The following is a 17,159-nucleotide window of genomic DNA, read 5'->3' on the forward strand; positions in this document are numbered from 1 at the left end:
TATATATATATATATATATATATATATATAAATTATATTTATATATATTATATATATATATATTAATTATTGTATTTATTTGTTTATGATTAAATATTTTATTTAATCATAAGTTGAGGTTAGAAATAAGTTTTTGTTAAATTTAACGAAGTATGAGTATTTTTACACCACGAAATTTTTCTAAATACTTTTTTATGATTTTCTGTTAATTACTGATTGTTTATTTTAATTAATTGAGTCAATATTAATATGATACTGATAAAAGTAAATACGTTGTTATGATTTCACTACGACCATGATCACTACACAATTAAAGCGTTTTCAAATCGTAACTACAAGGAAGTTCAAGAAGTGGCGGTTTTTTAATTCAAAATGTCGCGCGGTAATTTTTAAGAATAGGGATGAGTGTGAACGTAACTGACAAGTGAAAACTTTTCTAATTTTTGAATAAATAAATAAAATGTAAGTAAAATAACAATTAAAAAATTCGTGTTTAGTTCGATGAATCGGCACGCGCGTTTTTTAAAATTTCATTATTTTCATTTATTTAAATTTATAAATTTTCTCGTGTCTATTCACACTCTTGAGTTTGGGCGGTTTCTCATGTCACCGATGGAACGACGAAATTTTACGTCGTAAGAAATTGATATTTTTTTAATTATTTACTCCATTTATTTATAGTTTTAAATTTGTCTGTCTGCTACATTCACTATAAGTCAGCAGACAACAATTTTCGAGTTTTAATTCAACACGAATTTGAATTTAAACAAAAAAATTAAATATATGCACATGTAGAGAATTAAAAAAATTATACGTCGAATTTTTTTTCATTTATCGTTTTTAGAAAATTCAAAAAATTATTAGACGTCAGCTAATTTCAGAATGTTGAAATTCTGAGCAAAAATAAAAATTCAAAAAATGGGTAAAAATTTTATTTTTGTATTGAAAATATGAAGTAAAAAAAATTTATTTCTTTACATTTTTAATAATTTTGTCATTAATTAAATAACATTTATGAAAAATGCACTTATCAATTTCAAAATTTTTCAAATGCGCATTTTTTCAAATTTATATTTATTAATTATTTACTCTATTCATTAATAATTTTAAATTTGTCTCATGTCTGCCATTCACACTCATTCTGACTTCAGGAAACTGTTTGGTCAAGACCTCACACCGCCATCTTCTGCTTAATTTCAATATAATTTTTTTACTGATTACTGATTGAAGGTAAGAATTATATCATTCGGCGGATTTCGGCCTTTAGGATAATGAGAAACCTGGAAGTCAACACTAAGCTGTGAAAGTAAACAAAAAACTCATTCATAAAATTAATTTATTGTTAATAAATTTAAAAGTTTTTTATGTGCTGAGTAAAAGTCGTTATTGAATTATGTGCAAACAGCGAACGAAATTAAAATAATAAGTAAAATAATAATAGGAAATTCGAATTATCAGCATGTCATCACAGAGCGGTCCGAATCTTTTGCGTCCTTCGGGTCTGCAGTGCAAAGATTTGCATGAATATTTAAAAAGCAGACCTCCAGAAGTACTAAATAAACTTTATCACAATCCGCCAATATGTCTAGCAGTGTTCCGAGAACTTCCAGAGATAGCGAGGCACTACGTCATGAGATTATTGTTCGTCGAGCAACCGGTGCCCCAAGCAGTTATAGCATCGTGGTGCTCAAAACTTCATTCTGATGAACACCAGCGAGTTGTGCAAGTCCTCAACGAATTAAATGTATGGAAAGAAGCTTCAATACCTGGTGGTTTACCAGGATGGACGTTGAATTCAACGTTTAAAAAAAATTTAAAAATTGTTTTATTGGGTGGCGGGAAACCTTGGACAATGTCCAATCAAATGGAGACTGATAACAAGCCCAGAGATGTGGCCTTTTTAGATTCGTATGCTTTAGAGAGATGGGAATGTGTCTTGCACTACATGGTAGGATCCCAGCAGCAGGAAGGAATTTCTGCTGATGCTGTTAGAATTTTACTTCACGCCGGACTCATGAAAAGAGATGAAGAGGATGGTAGTCCAGTTATCACTCAAGCTGGTTTTCAATTCCTGCTTCTAGATACAGCATCACAAGTAACCTTTTGTTTTAACAGTCATATATTTTTTTGCATCAATCAATCATTGATTGCATTAACATTTTAAATGTCTAGGTTTGGTATTTTATACTCCAATACTTGGACACCATCGAAGCAAGAGGCCTTGATCTCGTAGAATGTTTGACATTTTTATTTCAATTGAATTTTTCTACACTTGGTAAAGATTACAGCACAGAGGGTATGTCGGAAGGACTGTTGACTTTCTTGCAGCATCTTCGAGAGTTCGGACTTGTTTACCAGCGTAAAAGAAAAGCTGGAAGGTATTTTTTTAATTAATCACTCATACTAAAAAATTATTACCATTTGATAAGAGACCCAGTACCCGATCACTCATGTATTTGTGTCTATATTTAGACAAATTTACAAATACATGAGTGATCGGGTCTAGTTCCCTGGTCGGATACTGGGTCTCACCTTACGATGAATAAAATTCTGTAAATACTATTTGTATTATATTTTATTATAGATTTTATCCAACGCGTTTGGCTCTGAATATTGCAACAGGTCAAAGTAAGCCGCTGGCTAGAGATATTGAAAAAGAAGGATACATTGTCGTTGAAACAAATTACAGGGTGTATGCTTACACTTGTTCGAGTTTACAAGTTGCTTTGTTAGGTCTTTTTTGTGAAATGTTGTACAGGTAATGTATTTATTATTTTTAATTAAAACTACATCTTTCGTAGGGTAAGAGCACCAGCATTTAGCCCCTAATCAGTAGCCAGCCGGTCATATACTTTAACATTGGCTCAAAATATGTATAGATACAATTTAACATGAAGTGGCTGGCTACTGGTTTGGGATTGGATACTGCTGCTCTTATCCGATGCAATTTTTTAAAATAAATTCAATGTATGTAACAGAAAGAAACTGATAAAAAATAATGGCGGTTTCATACTCAATATTAAGGGCATTCTCAGTCAGTGCCTTTCACTTTTTTAAAATTTTCAATGACAATCATCATGAGCGTATTAAAATTTAATTAATTAATTAAAACATTAATTGAAGAAAGGAAATTTCCCCGAAATATAGAATTGAAAAAAAATTATTACTTGGGATGGCCTCAAATTTCATATTAAATTTTAAATTTATCTTTTTTAGGTTTCCAAACTTAGTTGTCGCGATACTAACACGAGATTCAGTACGTCAAGCTTTAAAAAGCGGTATAACAGCACTTCAAATAATTGGGTACGTTTAAATAAAATTAAAAAAATTGTTTATTATTAATAATAAAATATTACAAATATATTGTTTTTGTTTTAAAAATAAGTTTTTTGCGTCAACATGCCCACGGTAAAATGATTGAAGCAGGTCCACCGACGCTACCACCAACAATTGTCGACCAGATAAAACTGTGGGAGAACGAGAGAAACAGGTTTACGTTCAGCGAAGGCGTTTTATACAGCCAATTTTTATCACAAACTGATTTTGAAACGTTACGAGATCACGCTTTGTCAACTGGTGTACTTATTTGGCAGAGCGACAGGTTATTTATTTGTTTGCTTACAAAAATTATTATTATCATTGAATTCATAAAGTCATAGTATATAATTATAATTACTGATTATGTAAAAAAACTTAATTACAGAAAACGAACAATGGTAGTTACCAAAGCCGGCCATGATGATGTCAAAAGATTTTGGAAGCGGTATTCAAAAGGCTCAAATTAATTTTTTTTTTATGTAAATATAAATTATTATTACAATGTAATAATATTATTCTAGAAATAAATTTCATTTTTTATACATAAATTCATTCATTACCTCATCGATCATCTTTCATTATTATAAATTCAAATTATACATCACTGAGACAAATACAAAAAAAATTATTTGTCAGTTCAATTTTAAATGCGTAATTATTTAATTAAATTGATTAGAAATTATTCAAACTTAATTTAATTTAATGGCCTAGTATCCAATTAATTATTCACTCCATCTCTTTAATCTAGTGACAACTCAACAATAAATATCGAATTGTTAATTTTTTAAATTTAAAAAACTGTATGATTAATTACATCAACTACTTTAGATGGGAGAACATAAAAAGATCAATACTTAGAAATTTAGGCCGCCAACTATTCATTTCCGGATAAATTACAGATCGATCTTTAGACAAAACATCCTGTTTGGAGAGAGTATATTGTGTGACAAGGGACGAAACAAAACGATTTCAGACCAGGGTGAAGGCTGACATCACCCGCAGGTGGAAATCAAGTTTCATCCTGAGTTACACACTACATTTTCCATGATTACCTGCATTGGAACAAAGTTTCAGTGTCAGCAGCCAGTCAGAAACAAATTAACTTAAGACCGACTATGAGCGTAAGCGTAAATTGTCATTTGCAATTTATAATTAAGCAGAAACTATAAATTCTATTTATTATTGACACTAATTTTTATGAAACTTAATTACAGTCAGAACTGTCATTTACGTAAACAAAATTAATGGTCTGAAATTACTATTAAAAAAATGACGTATCAGAGTTTAAATTGCGAAAGTCTTCAGTCAACGGGCAGAAACTTTATTTGTTTGTTTGTAAACGCATGTTTCTTCCCGCTGACTGAAGTCATTTACATTTACAATTACGCGTTTGCTAATATTAATTCGCAACATCGGACTGAAAGTCACTTCTTTCGACTGGCTGTAGAGACACTGAAACTTTGAATTTCAATGCTGGTATGAAAAAAAATATTTTTCGTGTAATTTTTTTTCGGAGATTAATAGTTACGGAGCAAAAAATTGATTGACATGTCTACTTATAACATATTAACTTATTTTATATGACAATGATTAACATGACGGATGCGTAAGTTAATTTTTATTAAATAATAATGATAAATATATATCTGAATGACGTTTATGTGGATTCATAAATGCCGAATTCATCGTCATGTCAGCGTTGCGGTGCGGCTTTAGGTTTTGGCATTTTAGCAAGTAAGCCCTGAATCTCTTTTTTCTCATCATATGTTTTCCATAGCTCATATAGGTTTATGATATAACGAGCTATTTCTTGAATTTTCTCCATGTCGGCATTCAGTTCAGCGAACCACGACTTCAAGTCTTTCTGCAGTATCACGCATGCAATTTGCAAGCATCCGATAGCTATTTGATAAGGAGGGTACAGAAGACATACATCAGTTCTCAGACTGTCATTGATGATTCTCCAAGCCAGAGTAAGTAATTGATCGTCGGGTCCAACGTCTTGGATCAAAGTCAGAAGAGGTCGATACGGTTGGTAAACTATCAAACAGCAGTCCAGATGTTCTAGAAGATAAAATTCACACTCCAGAATGTGATTTGTGCGGTATGGAAACTCTTGAGTGTAGGCGTAGTTAAATTTATTTTTTACTGCAATAATTTTATTCTATTTATTATAAAGTTTACTTCCATAACAGTCGAGCAAATTTTAAATACTTCAGTAAATATTGATGGTCGTGTTAATAAATTTTTTTAGGCTCCCTCATTTTATCAGAAATTACATCTCAGTCACTGATATCTCAATTTTACATTCGATAGTGACGTAAGTTGATATTTTTATAGTGAGACATTAGTGACTGAGATATTTTACCTGATATATTTTGACAGAGGTAGAGAGGAGTCAGTATTTTTTGAATACTTACCAACAGTTTGACATGTTGTTATTAAACGTGTATTTGAAATAACACCAAACTCTTCAACTTTAGATGCTAAAAATACCGAAGTTGGCGCCAACAATAAAGGATCAATACATTTTAAACTATTTCTTGCGTAAAAACGTTTGAAATAAACTGTTGCTGTTGCTATCACTTGTTGACGTAATTTTAATTGTTCTCCAAGTACTTGAATCACTAAAAAAAATTTTTTAATAATAATAATTTAATTATTTTATTAATTTCCCTGGTTGAGAAATCCGATTCACTTCAATAAGATTTGATCGGAAATTTTCCATTGAATCCTATTGGAGTGAATCGGAAATTTCCGAAGAATATATTATTTTCCGTTTGAAATCTATTGAATCCTATTCAAAATTTTAATCGAAATGAATCGGTTCCAATCGGAAAATAATAGCGAAATAAAAATATTATTTATGATACTGAAGTTAGCAGATGTCTAATAATTTTTTGATTTTTTTTTAGACGATAGAAGATAAAAAAAAAATATTTGAAAAAATTGCACCTGTAGTTTTTAAAATTTTCTACATGTGCATATTTGGATTTTATTTTTTTACAATTGATTTATTGAAATACGAAAATTCAAAAATTTTTAAATGTCTGCTAACTTCAGGATCATTATTATTTTACGATTGGAACCGATTAAATCCCATTCAAAATTTTAAATCGGACTCAATCGAAATTCTTAACCAGGGATGTTTTAAACTAATGAATTATTTGAATATTTTCTTACAATTAGCAAAAAAAATGAATAATTTTTGATACTCTTCTTCATTGAGTACCGTAAGATCGAATTGTCGTTCTCTAATCAAATCTTGTTTGTCTAATAGCCATTGTTGACTGAAATAATAGTAATAATTAGTAATAAGAACTACAATAATAATGTAATTTAAATGTACGGTGTTAAAACTTACTGATGTGAACTTTGCCAAAAGTTTCCAGCCATTGTTGATCAACACGGCCACAAACTAGTTATAATTATCAACAATAATCACAGTGAGCCATTTAAAAATTTTTCATCAACAAAATAATTAATATTTTTAATTCATTAATTATTAATCAGCTTTAAAAAATAGCCGACAAAAATATTTTGGAGTAAAAAATCGTAATCAATTTTTTTTGCTTACTCAAATCAATTAACTCGCGGTTTATTTTAATTATCAATTACTAATTATTTATAAATTATAATTTATAATTATTATTTACAAAAAATAATATCAAATTTCTATTAATGTCACTTTATTTTCACTCAAATCAGCTGTTTTTATTTTTAATTTTATTCAAAAACACTAGAGGTCACTGACCACGTGCGTTGGCGCGCGCGCATGATAATTCTAAGCGGGAAAATTCAAATTTCATAACTCAGTACTTTGTATAAAAAATAATTCTTTAAAATTATTAGTAATTATTATTAATTTTTTTTTTGATAAATCATTCAAATTTTTTTCACAATCAATTTTTGAAAATTTTTAAATAAAAATTAATTTACAAAAATAAAATTATAATTATTTAGGTGATGACGAATCTTTTATTGACAAACATCCGGAGGTTTTTTTTTATCCAGGGTCATACGATCCTCTTTGTTAATTAGTATAAATTGAAATGATCCATTCGAGGCTTGCACAAATTCCTGGCAATTTCGACATTGTTACATTGTCATAATAAATAACAATAATAATTTAAAAAAAAAAGAAAAAAGAATACCCTAGAATTTTATAATTTATTCACTCGATTAACTATTTAGTTTACGCATACCATAAATAGATTAAATATACGATCTAATAATAAATAATTAGAAAATATAAATAATCAATAAATACCTGACCCATAATAAAACATCTAAGCTTTTATAATGTAATTTTTTTTTTTTTTTTTTTTTTTTACATACTTATTTTATATTATATGTTAACTTTACATAAGTACGTTAAGTTATAAATATATATTTATAAAATAATGAAGCGTAAAAATGAATAAATAATAAAATAATAATGGAGGTAAATTTAAAACTGACAGATGATATTTCCTGAGTCATCGAACCAAACGTTTTATAAATTCTTTCAAACAAGATTCCCGGGTCAGGTCTCATTCTTAGTCATTGATGCCAAGTGGTCAGTACATTTTCCATATATATATATACATATATATCTATGTATATATACACACTTATATATATATATACATACACATACTAAGTGCATGTACTTGTATGCTGATATACCTGTAGAGAAAGTAATATATAAATTTATAAATATAATAAAATATAAATATAGTAATACAATATATGAGTATTTAATATAAATAATAATAAAAATATATTTATGGTTTAAATCTCAGATGACATGAGCAGTACAGTGAGTAAAGAGGAATAGATATCACGTAACACGAACAGCAAATGAGTAAGTGAATAAAGAAATAATAAATAGTGTAAGTTTAAGAGAGAAAGTGATGAAGAGACGAGCAGCAGCAGGAGAAAGAGTTAGCTGGTGTATGTAGAGAGTACAGAGCGAGAGCATACACAGCAGGCAGGCAGGCAGGATATATACAAGTTTGAGTTTGTTTTAGTTGAAGCAGCACAGGGATAGGAGTAGAGCAGGCGTATTGGGTTTGAACGAGAACGAGTTGAATACAAGTGAAGCAAAGGCATAAAGAGAAAGAGCAAATGAAACTGTAGCGGTAGCGGTGATGGCTGATGATATTCCTGATGGTGGTGGACGTGGTGAGTTTGTGTAGCGAGTGTATCTGATGCTCATGTCAGAAAAGTTTCAGCATGCCAATGGACAGTGGTGATGGTAGTGGTGTGCTGGTATAGGTGCACAAGGTACAGAACACCAGCACTAGCACCAGCAGTCAGCAGTTGTTGTGGTGGTAGGGTAGGGAGAAAAGCGTGAACGCGAACCGAGTACCGAGAGCACGACGAGAGGGAGGAGTAGCGCTGCTTCCTGTTGTTGGCGTTAGCCTAAAAAAAGGTTCTACTAATGTAATAGTTGAATCTCAAGACCGAATGTATTCTCAATGCGACGAAAATGGTGAAGTGTGGCGAGAAGTGGGCATTGAGTAAGGCCTTGGACATTTCAAACCATGACAGAAGCCTCGGACGAGTAAGTTTTACTTTTATAATCTATATAATACCATATATTTATATATTAATCGTCTTCGCAATCGACGACATTATACTTTCAAGGGTGTTGTACCCATATCCCATATCTGTACTCGCTACTTATTGTGAACGTGTTTATTGTTTTTTTTTATGCTACGCCGCATTTGAATTTTTATTCTATTTTGAATACTAACTGGTGTGCATATGATGCTAAATAAATATTTATGTTTATTATTTTATTTATTTAACTTTAGATCTGTATTGGCTCGTGGTAGAGCTCGACGCGGTCCGGCCGATCAGTACATAATATTTAAACGCCGAGTTTGTTTTTGTTAATTTATGGATATGAGGATAAGTTTGATTGCAAGTGGTTTTAGTTTATAAACTTGGTGTAATTTAAATTGGTTCATCGGCCTAACCTTGACGGCGACGTCGTCGTCGAGGGAAATACCGATCGTTCGCCACCACCGACAAAACACCCACACACACCCTCTACTTGATCAACTGTAACACAGAAAGCACATAATATCTATAGCCATGTGTATATATAAAATATATGTATGTATATGTAGGACTGAGCACACGCTCTTGGAGCATTCATGAAGACAAGTCATGCGCGGGTGTGAGTGCGTGTGTGCACGTTGCTTGCTCGTTCATTCATCGAATCGATGTCAATGCGTACGCCTATTTTCCACATATTTCATATATTTTAACTTCATATTTTATTATTTATTATTATTATAATTATAATAATAATCATGTCAGTTTTAAATCCTGGGTTATTAATTATTAATTGAGTATGCATCGACGTCGGTTTTTATTATTGAGAGTTTTAGTGAGCTTTGAAGTGACATGAGTACTGAAGATGACTCTATGGACAGTGATCCGGGGTAGGGCGTTACATTTTTTTTTTTTTTATTAATTTTATAAGTAAATTAATTTAACTGAGCGAATGATGGTGTCGTATTAATGATGACGGTGTTTGAATTTATTGTTGCAGTGGTAACTATCTGGTGAGAGTTCAAGCCCAGGTGATGACGAGGGATGACAGCTCTGGGGGATGGGTGATACTGAGTGGTGGAGGGTTAGCTAACGTCTCGGTAAGACGAAGAGTAACCTCCTCCACAAGTGGTATACCACATCCACCTGGAAGTACCAATGGCACCAACGTACCTGGTACCACTGCTGTCATCTCTCCGTCATCACCAAACACTCAAAACTCTACGCCTGGGACAGTTGCCTCCTCCGCTGGTCATGGATCCAGCACTTCGCCACCCAGTGCCAAGAGAAATCACGAGTATTTTATTTACGGTAGAAGAATCAAGGACCAGTCGGTACGTTTTATTTTATTTTATTTTATTGGTTATAATTATGGCACTGCTACAGTAATTGAGCTAGTTTATGAATGAGATAGTGATGGGAACTTGAATTTTTTGTGCCGCTGGCAACAGGTTGTTCTGAGCTGTACAATCAAGAAGGACTTCCAGTACAACAAGGTGATGCCGACGTTCCACCACTGGTGCACGGGGGAGAAGAGGTTCGGACTGACGTTCCAGACAGCCGCTGATGCCCGTGCCTTCGACAAAGGTGTTCGCCGAGCAGTCGAAGAACTGTTGGAAGGTGATTGATAATCTACGATTAATCATCTACTACTCACTTGACATTTCAACGCCGAGTGTTTCATTTTCACCTATTTAACGCTTTATTGTCTTGTCTATCTGCTATTCTTTGGATTACCTACTTACTTGGTAAGATCTACAGTAGAAGCTTTTATTTGATTTTTTTTTACTTTTTTTTTTTTAAATTAAAATTTTTTTTCTTTTTTTTCACTAATCTAACTCGCTTACTCCTCATCTGCTAATTCAATACATCAATAATATTTAACAGGGCTCACCGATTCATCATCACCTGCAACTCCAGACGCTGGTGACGACGGTGTTTTCATGGTACGTATTATATAATACGATCCATCACCACCATATTATTATTATTACTATTATTATTACCACAAGTATAAATTAAAATGAATAATTAACAAGCATAAAAATATTAATACTCTTGATGTTTTATTGATGATGGATTTTAGACAGTGAACCTCCCAGCAGAGCCACCGGATCCACGGCAATCCTCAGATCCACCTCGTGGAATAGTACGTGTACCAAATTATCATTCCCAATGTCAAGAGTTGCCGGATCCACATAAATCCAGTTCAATTCACTGTATAAGCGGTGGCCCATCGGTCAAGGTCCCACAAAGCCATCATCCCCTCGAGTCCAGCGGCGATGTAGTATCCGATAATTATTCCTACGTCCAGCTTACGACTCTCAATCATGATTATCTTTATCCCGTGATCGACGAACACAAGACCGATCGAAGTCCCGTGGAGCGACGTCACTCTTCCGGTTCGCTCAAGAAACCCGACATAATTGTATCCCAGCCGACCAAGAATTCAAGCAAACAGCAGCGAGGTAGTGCCAGACTAAAGTGTCGGCATTGCCAGGAAATGTATATGGAGCATCAAAACCCTCGGGGATCGTGTGAGTACGCGCCTGATGCCGTTAAAAATGGTATTGCCACAGTATCCTGTCTCTTGTGTGCTCGCTGTATGCTCTATCACTGCATGAGCGACGCCGAGGGAGACTTTTCACAAAATCCTTGCAGGTAATTTTTATTTCAATTCTTCTTTCTCCACCTGACATCAGTAATTTATTAATATAACATCATCTATTAACACTTTGTCCTCTATTTTATATATTACGCTTTATATTGTTATTATTATAATCCGTTGCTGTATTGGTTTTATTGATGTATTTATTATTAAATGTAATTATTTAATTATTGAATCGATTAATTTCAGTTGTAGTGCAGACGACGGATGCTGCCGGCGATGGTTCGGCCTGGCTTTACTCTCACTAATAGTTCCATGTCTGTGGATGTATCCACCACTCCGTGCTATCCACTGGTGTGGGATGAGCTGCGGCATTTGCGGAAGCCGTCATCATCCATCAGAATAACGTGAGGGACCCTTTGATATCTCTGGACCGTTTACGATAACCGAGCCGCAGTATCAATCGACACGCGGCGCCGTGGCAAATGTATATGAATGCCATGATTTAAGTATGGGACGGTGCCAGAGATACCAAAGGGGTAGACAGCTTCCAGTTCACGCGCTCATACATCAGCGTCATTTGTGAGTACTTTCAAATGAATTCTTCAGTGTCCTCGTCAATGTCCTCTTCTACGTCTTCGTCGACGCCGTTGTCTTTAGATTATGTGACCTTTAACATTACACTCAGAGTTTATATATATTTATTTATATATGTATATATATACTTAGTGCTGATGTACTAGCAGGTGAAGGTAAAGAAGGTGGTTACGAAACGCCAGGAGGAGGTAATGAAGCAGGAAGAAAAATATTTACGAGTTCTAGTTGAAGATGAAGTTTAAGTTGAGGGTAAAAATCGAGTAATGCGGAGGTGGATGATGTTGAAGTAATTACAATTATATATGAGTTTCAACTGACAAGTACGACAACGTTTTGCTCTCTTATAGTTTGTTGTATAGTTTATTGGGCAAATTATCTCAATGCCGGTAATAATTACAGCAAATCGACATCCTGATCGTTGACGATTTTAAAATATTGGCCATGACTTTTATTAATTTTTAAGAAAGTTTTTTAAAAAAATAATTTATGCTTTACGTTGCAATTTTTATTTAAAACTGCTCCCTATTGTATACTTTCTTCACTATACGTTTTTTTTAATAATTTTTCTATTCTATTTAATAATTTTATCGAAGATTTTTTTTTATAAAAAACGTTTTTCAGATATTTGATATTTCGTCTATTACTATTATGATAACGATAACGATAATAATAATTATTATTAATATTTATATTATTTTACATATGTGTCATGATTAATTTATAAAACTATATAAATTTGCTTGTGATTAATTTCTTCGTGTGTTTTAACAATGTTAAGAAACTCCAAAGAGAATTAATGGAAAGCTAGATACATTCATGAATGTAATTGAACGTTGCGTGGGTGTAATATAATTTACCAGACACTGAGAAACACTCAATCTTGATCTAGTGAATTTTATGGTACAACTGTTTTATTTATGACAAGGAAAAACATCTTTTTATTTATCACAAAAATTATAATAAATAATAATAACTTTATTTGTTATTATTTATTTATTTATTTATATATTTATACTTTCTTTTTATTAACATTATATATTTTTAATTAATATAAATTTTTACTAACATTCAAAAAGTCGCGAAGCTCAATTTTATTTTGCACAAAGTTATTAAAAATATTTCAATGGCTATTATTTTAAATAGTATATTGTGTGACAAGGGATGAAACAAAATGATTTCAGACTAGGGTGAAAGCTGACATCACCCGCAGGTGGAAATCGTGTTTTATCCTGAGTTACACACTAGATTTTTCATGATTACCTGCATTGGAACAAAGTTTCAGTGTCAGCAGCCAGTCGGAAACAAGTTAATTTAAGACCGACTATTAGCGTATGCGTAAATTGTCATTTGCAATTTATAATTCAGCAGAAACTATAAATTCTATTTATTACTCACACTAATTTTTATGAAACTTAATCACAGTCAGAACTGTCATTTACGTAAACAAAATTAATCGTCTGAAATTACTATTAAAAAAATGACGTATCAGAGTTTAAATTGCGAAAGTCTCCAGTCGGCGGGCAGAAACTTTGTTTGTTCCCAAGGGACGAAACAAATTTGTTTCTGCCCGCTGACTGAAAGCATTCACAATTTACGCGTTCGCTGATATTAATTCGCGGCATTGGACTGAAATTCGCTTCTTTCGACTGACTGTAGAGACACTGAAACTTAAAGTTTCGATGCTGGTATGAAAAAAATTTTTTACCACCGAAAGTTTAAATTCCTGCCCTGTTTATAGGGAAGAAAGTCGTTCTTTTCTATCAGGAGAACACAAATGATAAAAATTAGCACGTGGGCTATTCTTCCAGGCAAAAATTTAAACTTTCAGCTGCAGATCTGGTGAAAAATAGTGTGCACACCTTGTCTCCCTAGGTGTGTAATAAACCATAAATGTCACGGACATACTTTTAAATTGCAATTGAGAATCGGCAGTCAAACTGATCTGGAGTTCAGATTTCTAATTACGTTTTAAATATTTATGGGACTCGAATGATGAAAATCTTCCAAGTTCGTCTCGTGCATTTTCCCAAAAGGTGAAAAAGTCGATGTAATCAATTAATAAATTAATAGAAATCTATAAGCCGAGACTTTGGTGTGTACTGCCCAGGTTTAAAAGTAAATGAATCTCCAGGTTTAAAAATAAATAAAACGGTTCCCTGCTCTATGTCTCTAGTATTCTAGTGAACCCCCGAGCTTTCAGTGTACAATTTATTGGGTACGGAAAAAAAACTTTAGAAAAACGTACGTAGTTAATAATTAATTAATTAATTAATAATAATAATTTAAGGTATAAAAATTAAAATAAAAAAAGGTGAAGAAAAATTTTCTCCCTCAATTTAACGTACGCGTAATTTATTATTATATAATAATGTATGTGTATGATTATGTATGCGTGGTATAATGATAGAAAAAAAAAATGAAATGAATAAATACGATAATGTTTTATGTAAAAATTTAGGTAATGTGTAAGTGATTAAATTAAGTAGTATTGCTAAGAACCATTGAGTATTTCTTATAATATCGATTTGTTTCCCTTAAAGAACGCAACCGGAAACACAATGAAGCTTTAATGTCGCTTAACTTCGAATTTTAATTACAATTAACGCATGTCTGTCATTAATTAATTTATAAATTTATTAATTTACTTATTAATTCATTATTATTTTGTCATCTATTATTTTTAATTAACTTGTCATTTAAAAATTAATTGCGTTAAAACTTAACTGCAATCACACGTAAAAAAAATAATAAATTGTAATTTGCGATTAAAAAAAATTAATAATTAATGTAAACAAAAAGAAGTACAGCCAATTAAATAAAACTGATGATTAATTTTTTTATTTAAGCAATGGAGATTTATTTTAATTGTATGCTTTTTTTTTATTGGTTGTACCATGGAGCAAAATACTTACATTTATTTAAAACTAAAAGGAAATGATGAGTAACAAAAAAAAATGTAAGTACAAATGCTTCTTTAGATTAAAAAAAAAAATAATAACAATGAATATTGAAAATAAAATAAAAGGAGAACAAACGTTAGTGTATTCGATTTTGTATTGACTTTTTTACAGTTTTGTATGTTAAAAATGTTAAATGTGTACTCTTGGGGGCTCACAAGAGTACACTATTATCATTTTTTCCTTTAGGATACCACATTTTAGAGTTAAATGTTATTTTTTACACTCGTATGCGCACTCCTATGCACATCCATTTAAAAATTTTATTAGTTTACTAGACGACAAAATTTTAAAATAAATTATTAACATTAAAATATAAATAATTATTTAAAAAGTAATAAATTAATTAATAATAAATAATCATATTATAAAATTATTGTACTGAATGTATAGATATTTAAATGACAAGCTGAGAAAAAAAATATTTAACAATTGATGGATCTGTTGGAATTATATTTGATATAAAAAAGAAAAAAATAATTGAAAAAAAATATAAAATAGTAATAGGAATTATTTGATATATATATTTTTATTTTTCCGTAATTATTGTACGCACTGAGGTAATTCGGTAGCGCTTTTGAGATTGAGGCGATAGGATTAAAATTAATTGCGATAATATTTAATTTAAATGAAAATACGCTTGTCGTCTTGTGTCATAAAATTTTAAATTACAATTTATATAAATTATTTTTTAAATTCATTGTATAAATTATTCAATCATTGGACTTCCTATTAAAATATTTGCTTTTTATTATTACTATTATTATTATATATATATATTTTTTAATTTTAGATAATTGTCATTTAATAAATAATATTTTAAATTAAAATATCGCGATTATTGAATAATTTATTTATTTAAATAATTTTTTTCTTAATCTATAAATTTGAATATTTAAAAAATAATAAAATAAATAAATTTTAAATTATAAATTTTTGTCGATCGTGTAAATATATAATGTATTGTTTACTGCCATAATTAAAAAATTGTTTTAAATAAAATATAGTAATTTAAATTTTTGAATTTTCAAATTTGTTAAAGAAATTTATAAATAATAATATTTTAAATCGATTTAAATAAAGTGGATTTAATTGTTAAATTAAACGTTAATTGTACACGTAAACGAGTATATAATTTTTGTCAAATGAATTAATAAAAAATACGATAACGTTAAAATAAAAAAATATATATATTAATTAATAATAATATAATTAATATTTAAATATAAAATAAAAATATCTAATCCTTTTAATTTATGAATAAGTACAAAAAAACTATTTTCTCAATAAGTCCGTTGTGATGACTACCAAATGATACGTGTGTAATCGTCTTTTATATTTTTATTTCTCCAGGTTATTAATTAATTAATTAATTAATTAAATAAAATTAATTATTGATAAAATTATTTGAAAGACGATAACACGGGATTATTTAATGGAAGTACTGGGTAAAAATGTATGAATGTATTTGCGAATGATTGTTTAACTTTTGTTTATTTTTAAAAAAATGCTTCTTGTAAAAATGTATGTCTGTTAATAAAACGATTAAGTGTTTAAATATTTTATGAAAAAAAAAAAATTAAATTATAAATCGATGAACAAATACAAAAAAAAAATATATATATAATAATAAACGTGTCTATAAATTATATATCGAACTTATATAACGCATATTTACTATATATTTAACAAAATAATTATTTTATGAAAAAATAAATGAGAAAGCGACATAAATGTATTTAATAAATTTATAATAAGTGGATATAAATTTAATCTGAAATTATCGGACTTGATATCTACCGGAAGTAAAATAAAAATATAAAAATAATAATAATAAATATTAATGTAATTTAAAAATGTGGTAGTGAAATGTGTCATGACATTTTTTCTCTCTTGATGAATCCCATTGTTTATTTGGGCTTCTTCCAAAATAATATTAATATATAAATATATATAATATTAATGTTAATGTTACTGGAAAACCCATCGAATAAGATTTAAAATTGATAAATAAATAAATTCATTATATCATAAATGTTTAAATATTGTATCATTGTAATTAAACAGATAATAAAAATAATTATGTAACATAATCTCCCGTGTACGAATAAATAAATATATTGTATCATTAT

General features: G+C 30.2%; 3 protein-coding genes across 6 annotated transcripts; 2 read left to right on the top strand and 1 right to left on the bottom strand.

Annotated features, from left to right (window-relative positions):
• The first annotated feature begins 1,256 nt into the window (after positions 1-1,256).
• On the top strand, positions 1,257-3,840 carry LOC130663742 (general transcription factor IIH subunit 4). The gene is made up of 6 exons (XM_057463169.1): positions 1,257-2,095; positions 2,173-2,378; positions 2,585-2,758; positions 3,217-3,303; positions 3,386-3,601; positions 3,704-3,840. Exons 1-6 carry the CDS (start codon positions 1,460-1,462, stop codon positions 3,783-3,785), a joined length of 1,401 nt encoding a protein of 466 aa, XP_057319152.1. The 5' UTR covers positions 1,257-1,459; the 3' UTR covers positions 3,786-3,840.
• Positions 3,841-4,035: 195 nt separating this feature from the next.
• LOC130663746 (cyclin-C) lies at positions 4,036-7,013 on the bottom strand. Its single transcript, XM_057463179.1, has 4 exons — positions 6,683-7,013; positions 6,502-6,608; positions 5,739-5,945; positions 4,036-5,466 (listed from the first exon to the last, which is right to left on the bottom strand). The coding sequence occupies exons 1-4, from the start codon at positions 6,712-6,714 to the stop codon at positions 5,012-5,014; spliced, it is 801 nt and encodes a 266-aa protein (XP_057319162.1). The 5' UTR covers positions 6,715-7,013; the 3' UTR covers positions 4,036-5,011.
• A 1,135-nt stretch (positions 7,014-8,148) lies between these two features.
• On the top strand, positions 8,149-17,144 carry LOC130663745 (sprouty-related, EVH1 domain-containing protein 1). Of its 4 annotated transcripts, XM_057463175.1 has the most exons (8): positions 8,149-8,164; positions 8,331-8,866; positions 9,120-9,755; positions 9,866-10,199; positions 10,317-10,485; positions 10,753-10,811; positions 10,952-11,526; positions 11,723-17,144. In XM_057463175.1, the coding sequence occupies exons 3-8, from the start codon at positions 9,718-9,720 to the stop codon at positions 11,877-11,879; spliced, it is 1,332 nt and encodes a 443-aa protein (XP_057319158.1). In that variant the 5' UTR covers positions 8,149-8,164; positions 8,331-8,866; positions 9,120-9,717; the 3' UTR covers positions 11,880-17,144. The 4 variants fall into 4 exon arrangements, with proteins under 4 accessions (XP_057319158.1, XP_057319160.1, XP_057319157.1 ...); XM_057463177.1 differs by lacking the exon at positions 8,149-8,164 and having other exon boundaries at positions 8,261-8,866; positions 10,786-10,811; XM_057463174.1 differs by lacking the exon at positions 8,149-8,164 and having other exon boundaries at positions 8,262-8,866.
• The last annotated feature ends 15 nt before the right edge of the window (positions 17,145-17,159 follow it).

The sequence above is a fragment of the Microplitis mediator genome, chromosome 2 (genome assembly GCF_029852145.1).
Source record: "Microplitis mediator isolate UGA2020A chromosome 2, iyMicMedi2.1, whole genome shotgun sequence".
Classification (NCBI taxonomy): domain Eukaryota; kingdom Metazoa; phylum Arthropoda; class Insecta; order Hymenoptera; family Braconidae; genus Microplitis; species Microplitis mediator.

What these genes read in the sequence shown, in the direction of transcription:
- LOC130663742 (XM_057463169.1), top strand. Translation starts at nt 1,460, where the DNA reads ATGTCATCACAGAGCGGTCCGAATCTTTTGCGTCCTTCGGGTCTGCAG. An exon ending in TTTTGTGAAATGTTGTACAG is followed by an intron (nt 2,759 to 3,216) that starts GTAATGTATTTA and finishes TATCTTTTTTAG; the next exon opens with GTTTCCAAACTTAGTTGTCG. An exon ending in ACAGCACTTCAAATAATTGG is followed by an intron (nt 3,304 to 3,385) that starts GTACGTTTAAAT and finishes TTTAAAAATAAG; the next exon opens with TTTTTTGCGTCAACATGCCC.
- LOC130663746 (XM_057463179.1), bottom strand. Translation starts at nt 6,714, where the DNA reads ATGGCTGGAAACTTTTGGCAAAGTTCACATCA. An exon ending in ATTCATTTTTTTTGCTAATT is followed by an intron (nt 5,946 to 6,501) that starts GTAAGAAAATAT and finishes AATTTTTTTTAG; the next exon opens with TGATTCAAGTACTTGGAGAA. An exon ending in AACAACATGTCAAACTGTTG is followed by an intron (nt 5,467 to 5,738) that starts GTAAGTATTCAA and finishes AAATTATTGCAG; the next exon opens with TAAAAAATAAATTTAACTAC.
- LOC130663745 (XM_057463175.1), top strand. Translation starts at nt 9,718, where the DNA reads ATGAGTACTGAAGATGACTCTATGGACAGTGATCCGGG. An exon ending in GAAGAATCAAGGACCAGTCG is followed by an intron (nt 10,200 to 10,316) that starts GTACGTTTTATT and finishes CGCTGGCAACAG; the next exon opens with GTTGTTCTGAGCTGTACAAT. An exon ending in TTTTCACAAAATCCTTGCAG is followed by an intron (nt 11,527 to 11,722) that starts GTAATTTTTATT and finishes GATTAATTTCAG; the next exon opens with TTGTAGTGCAGACGACGGAT.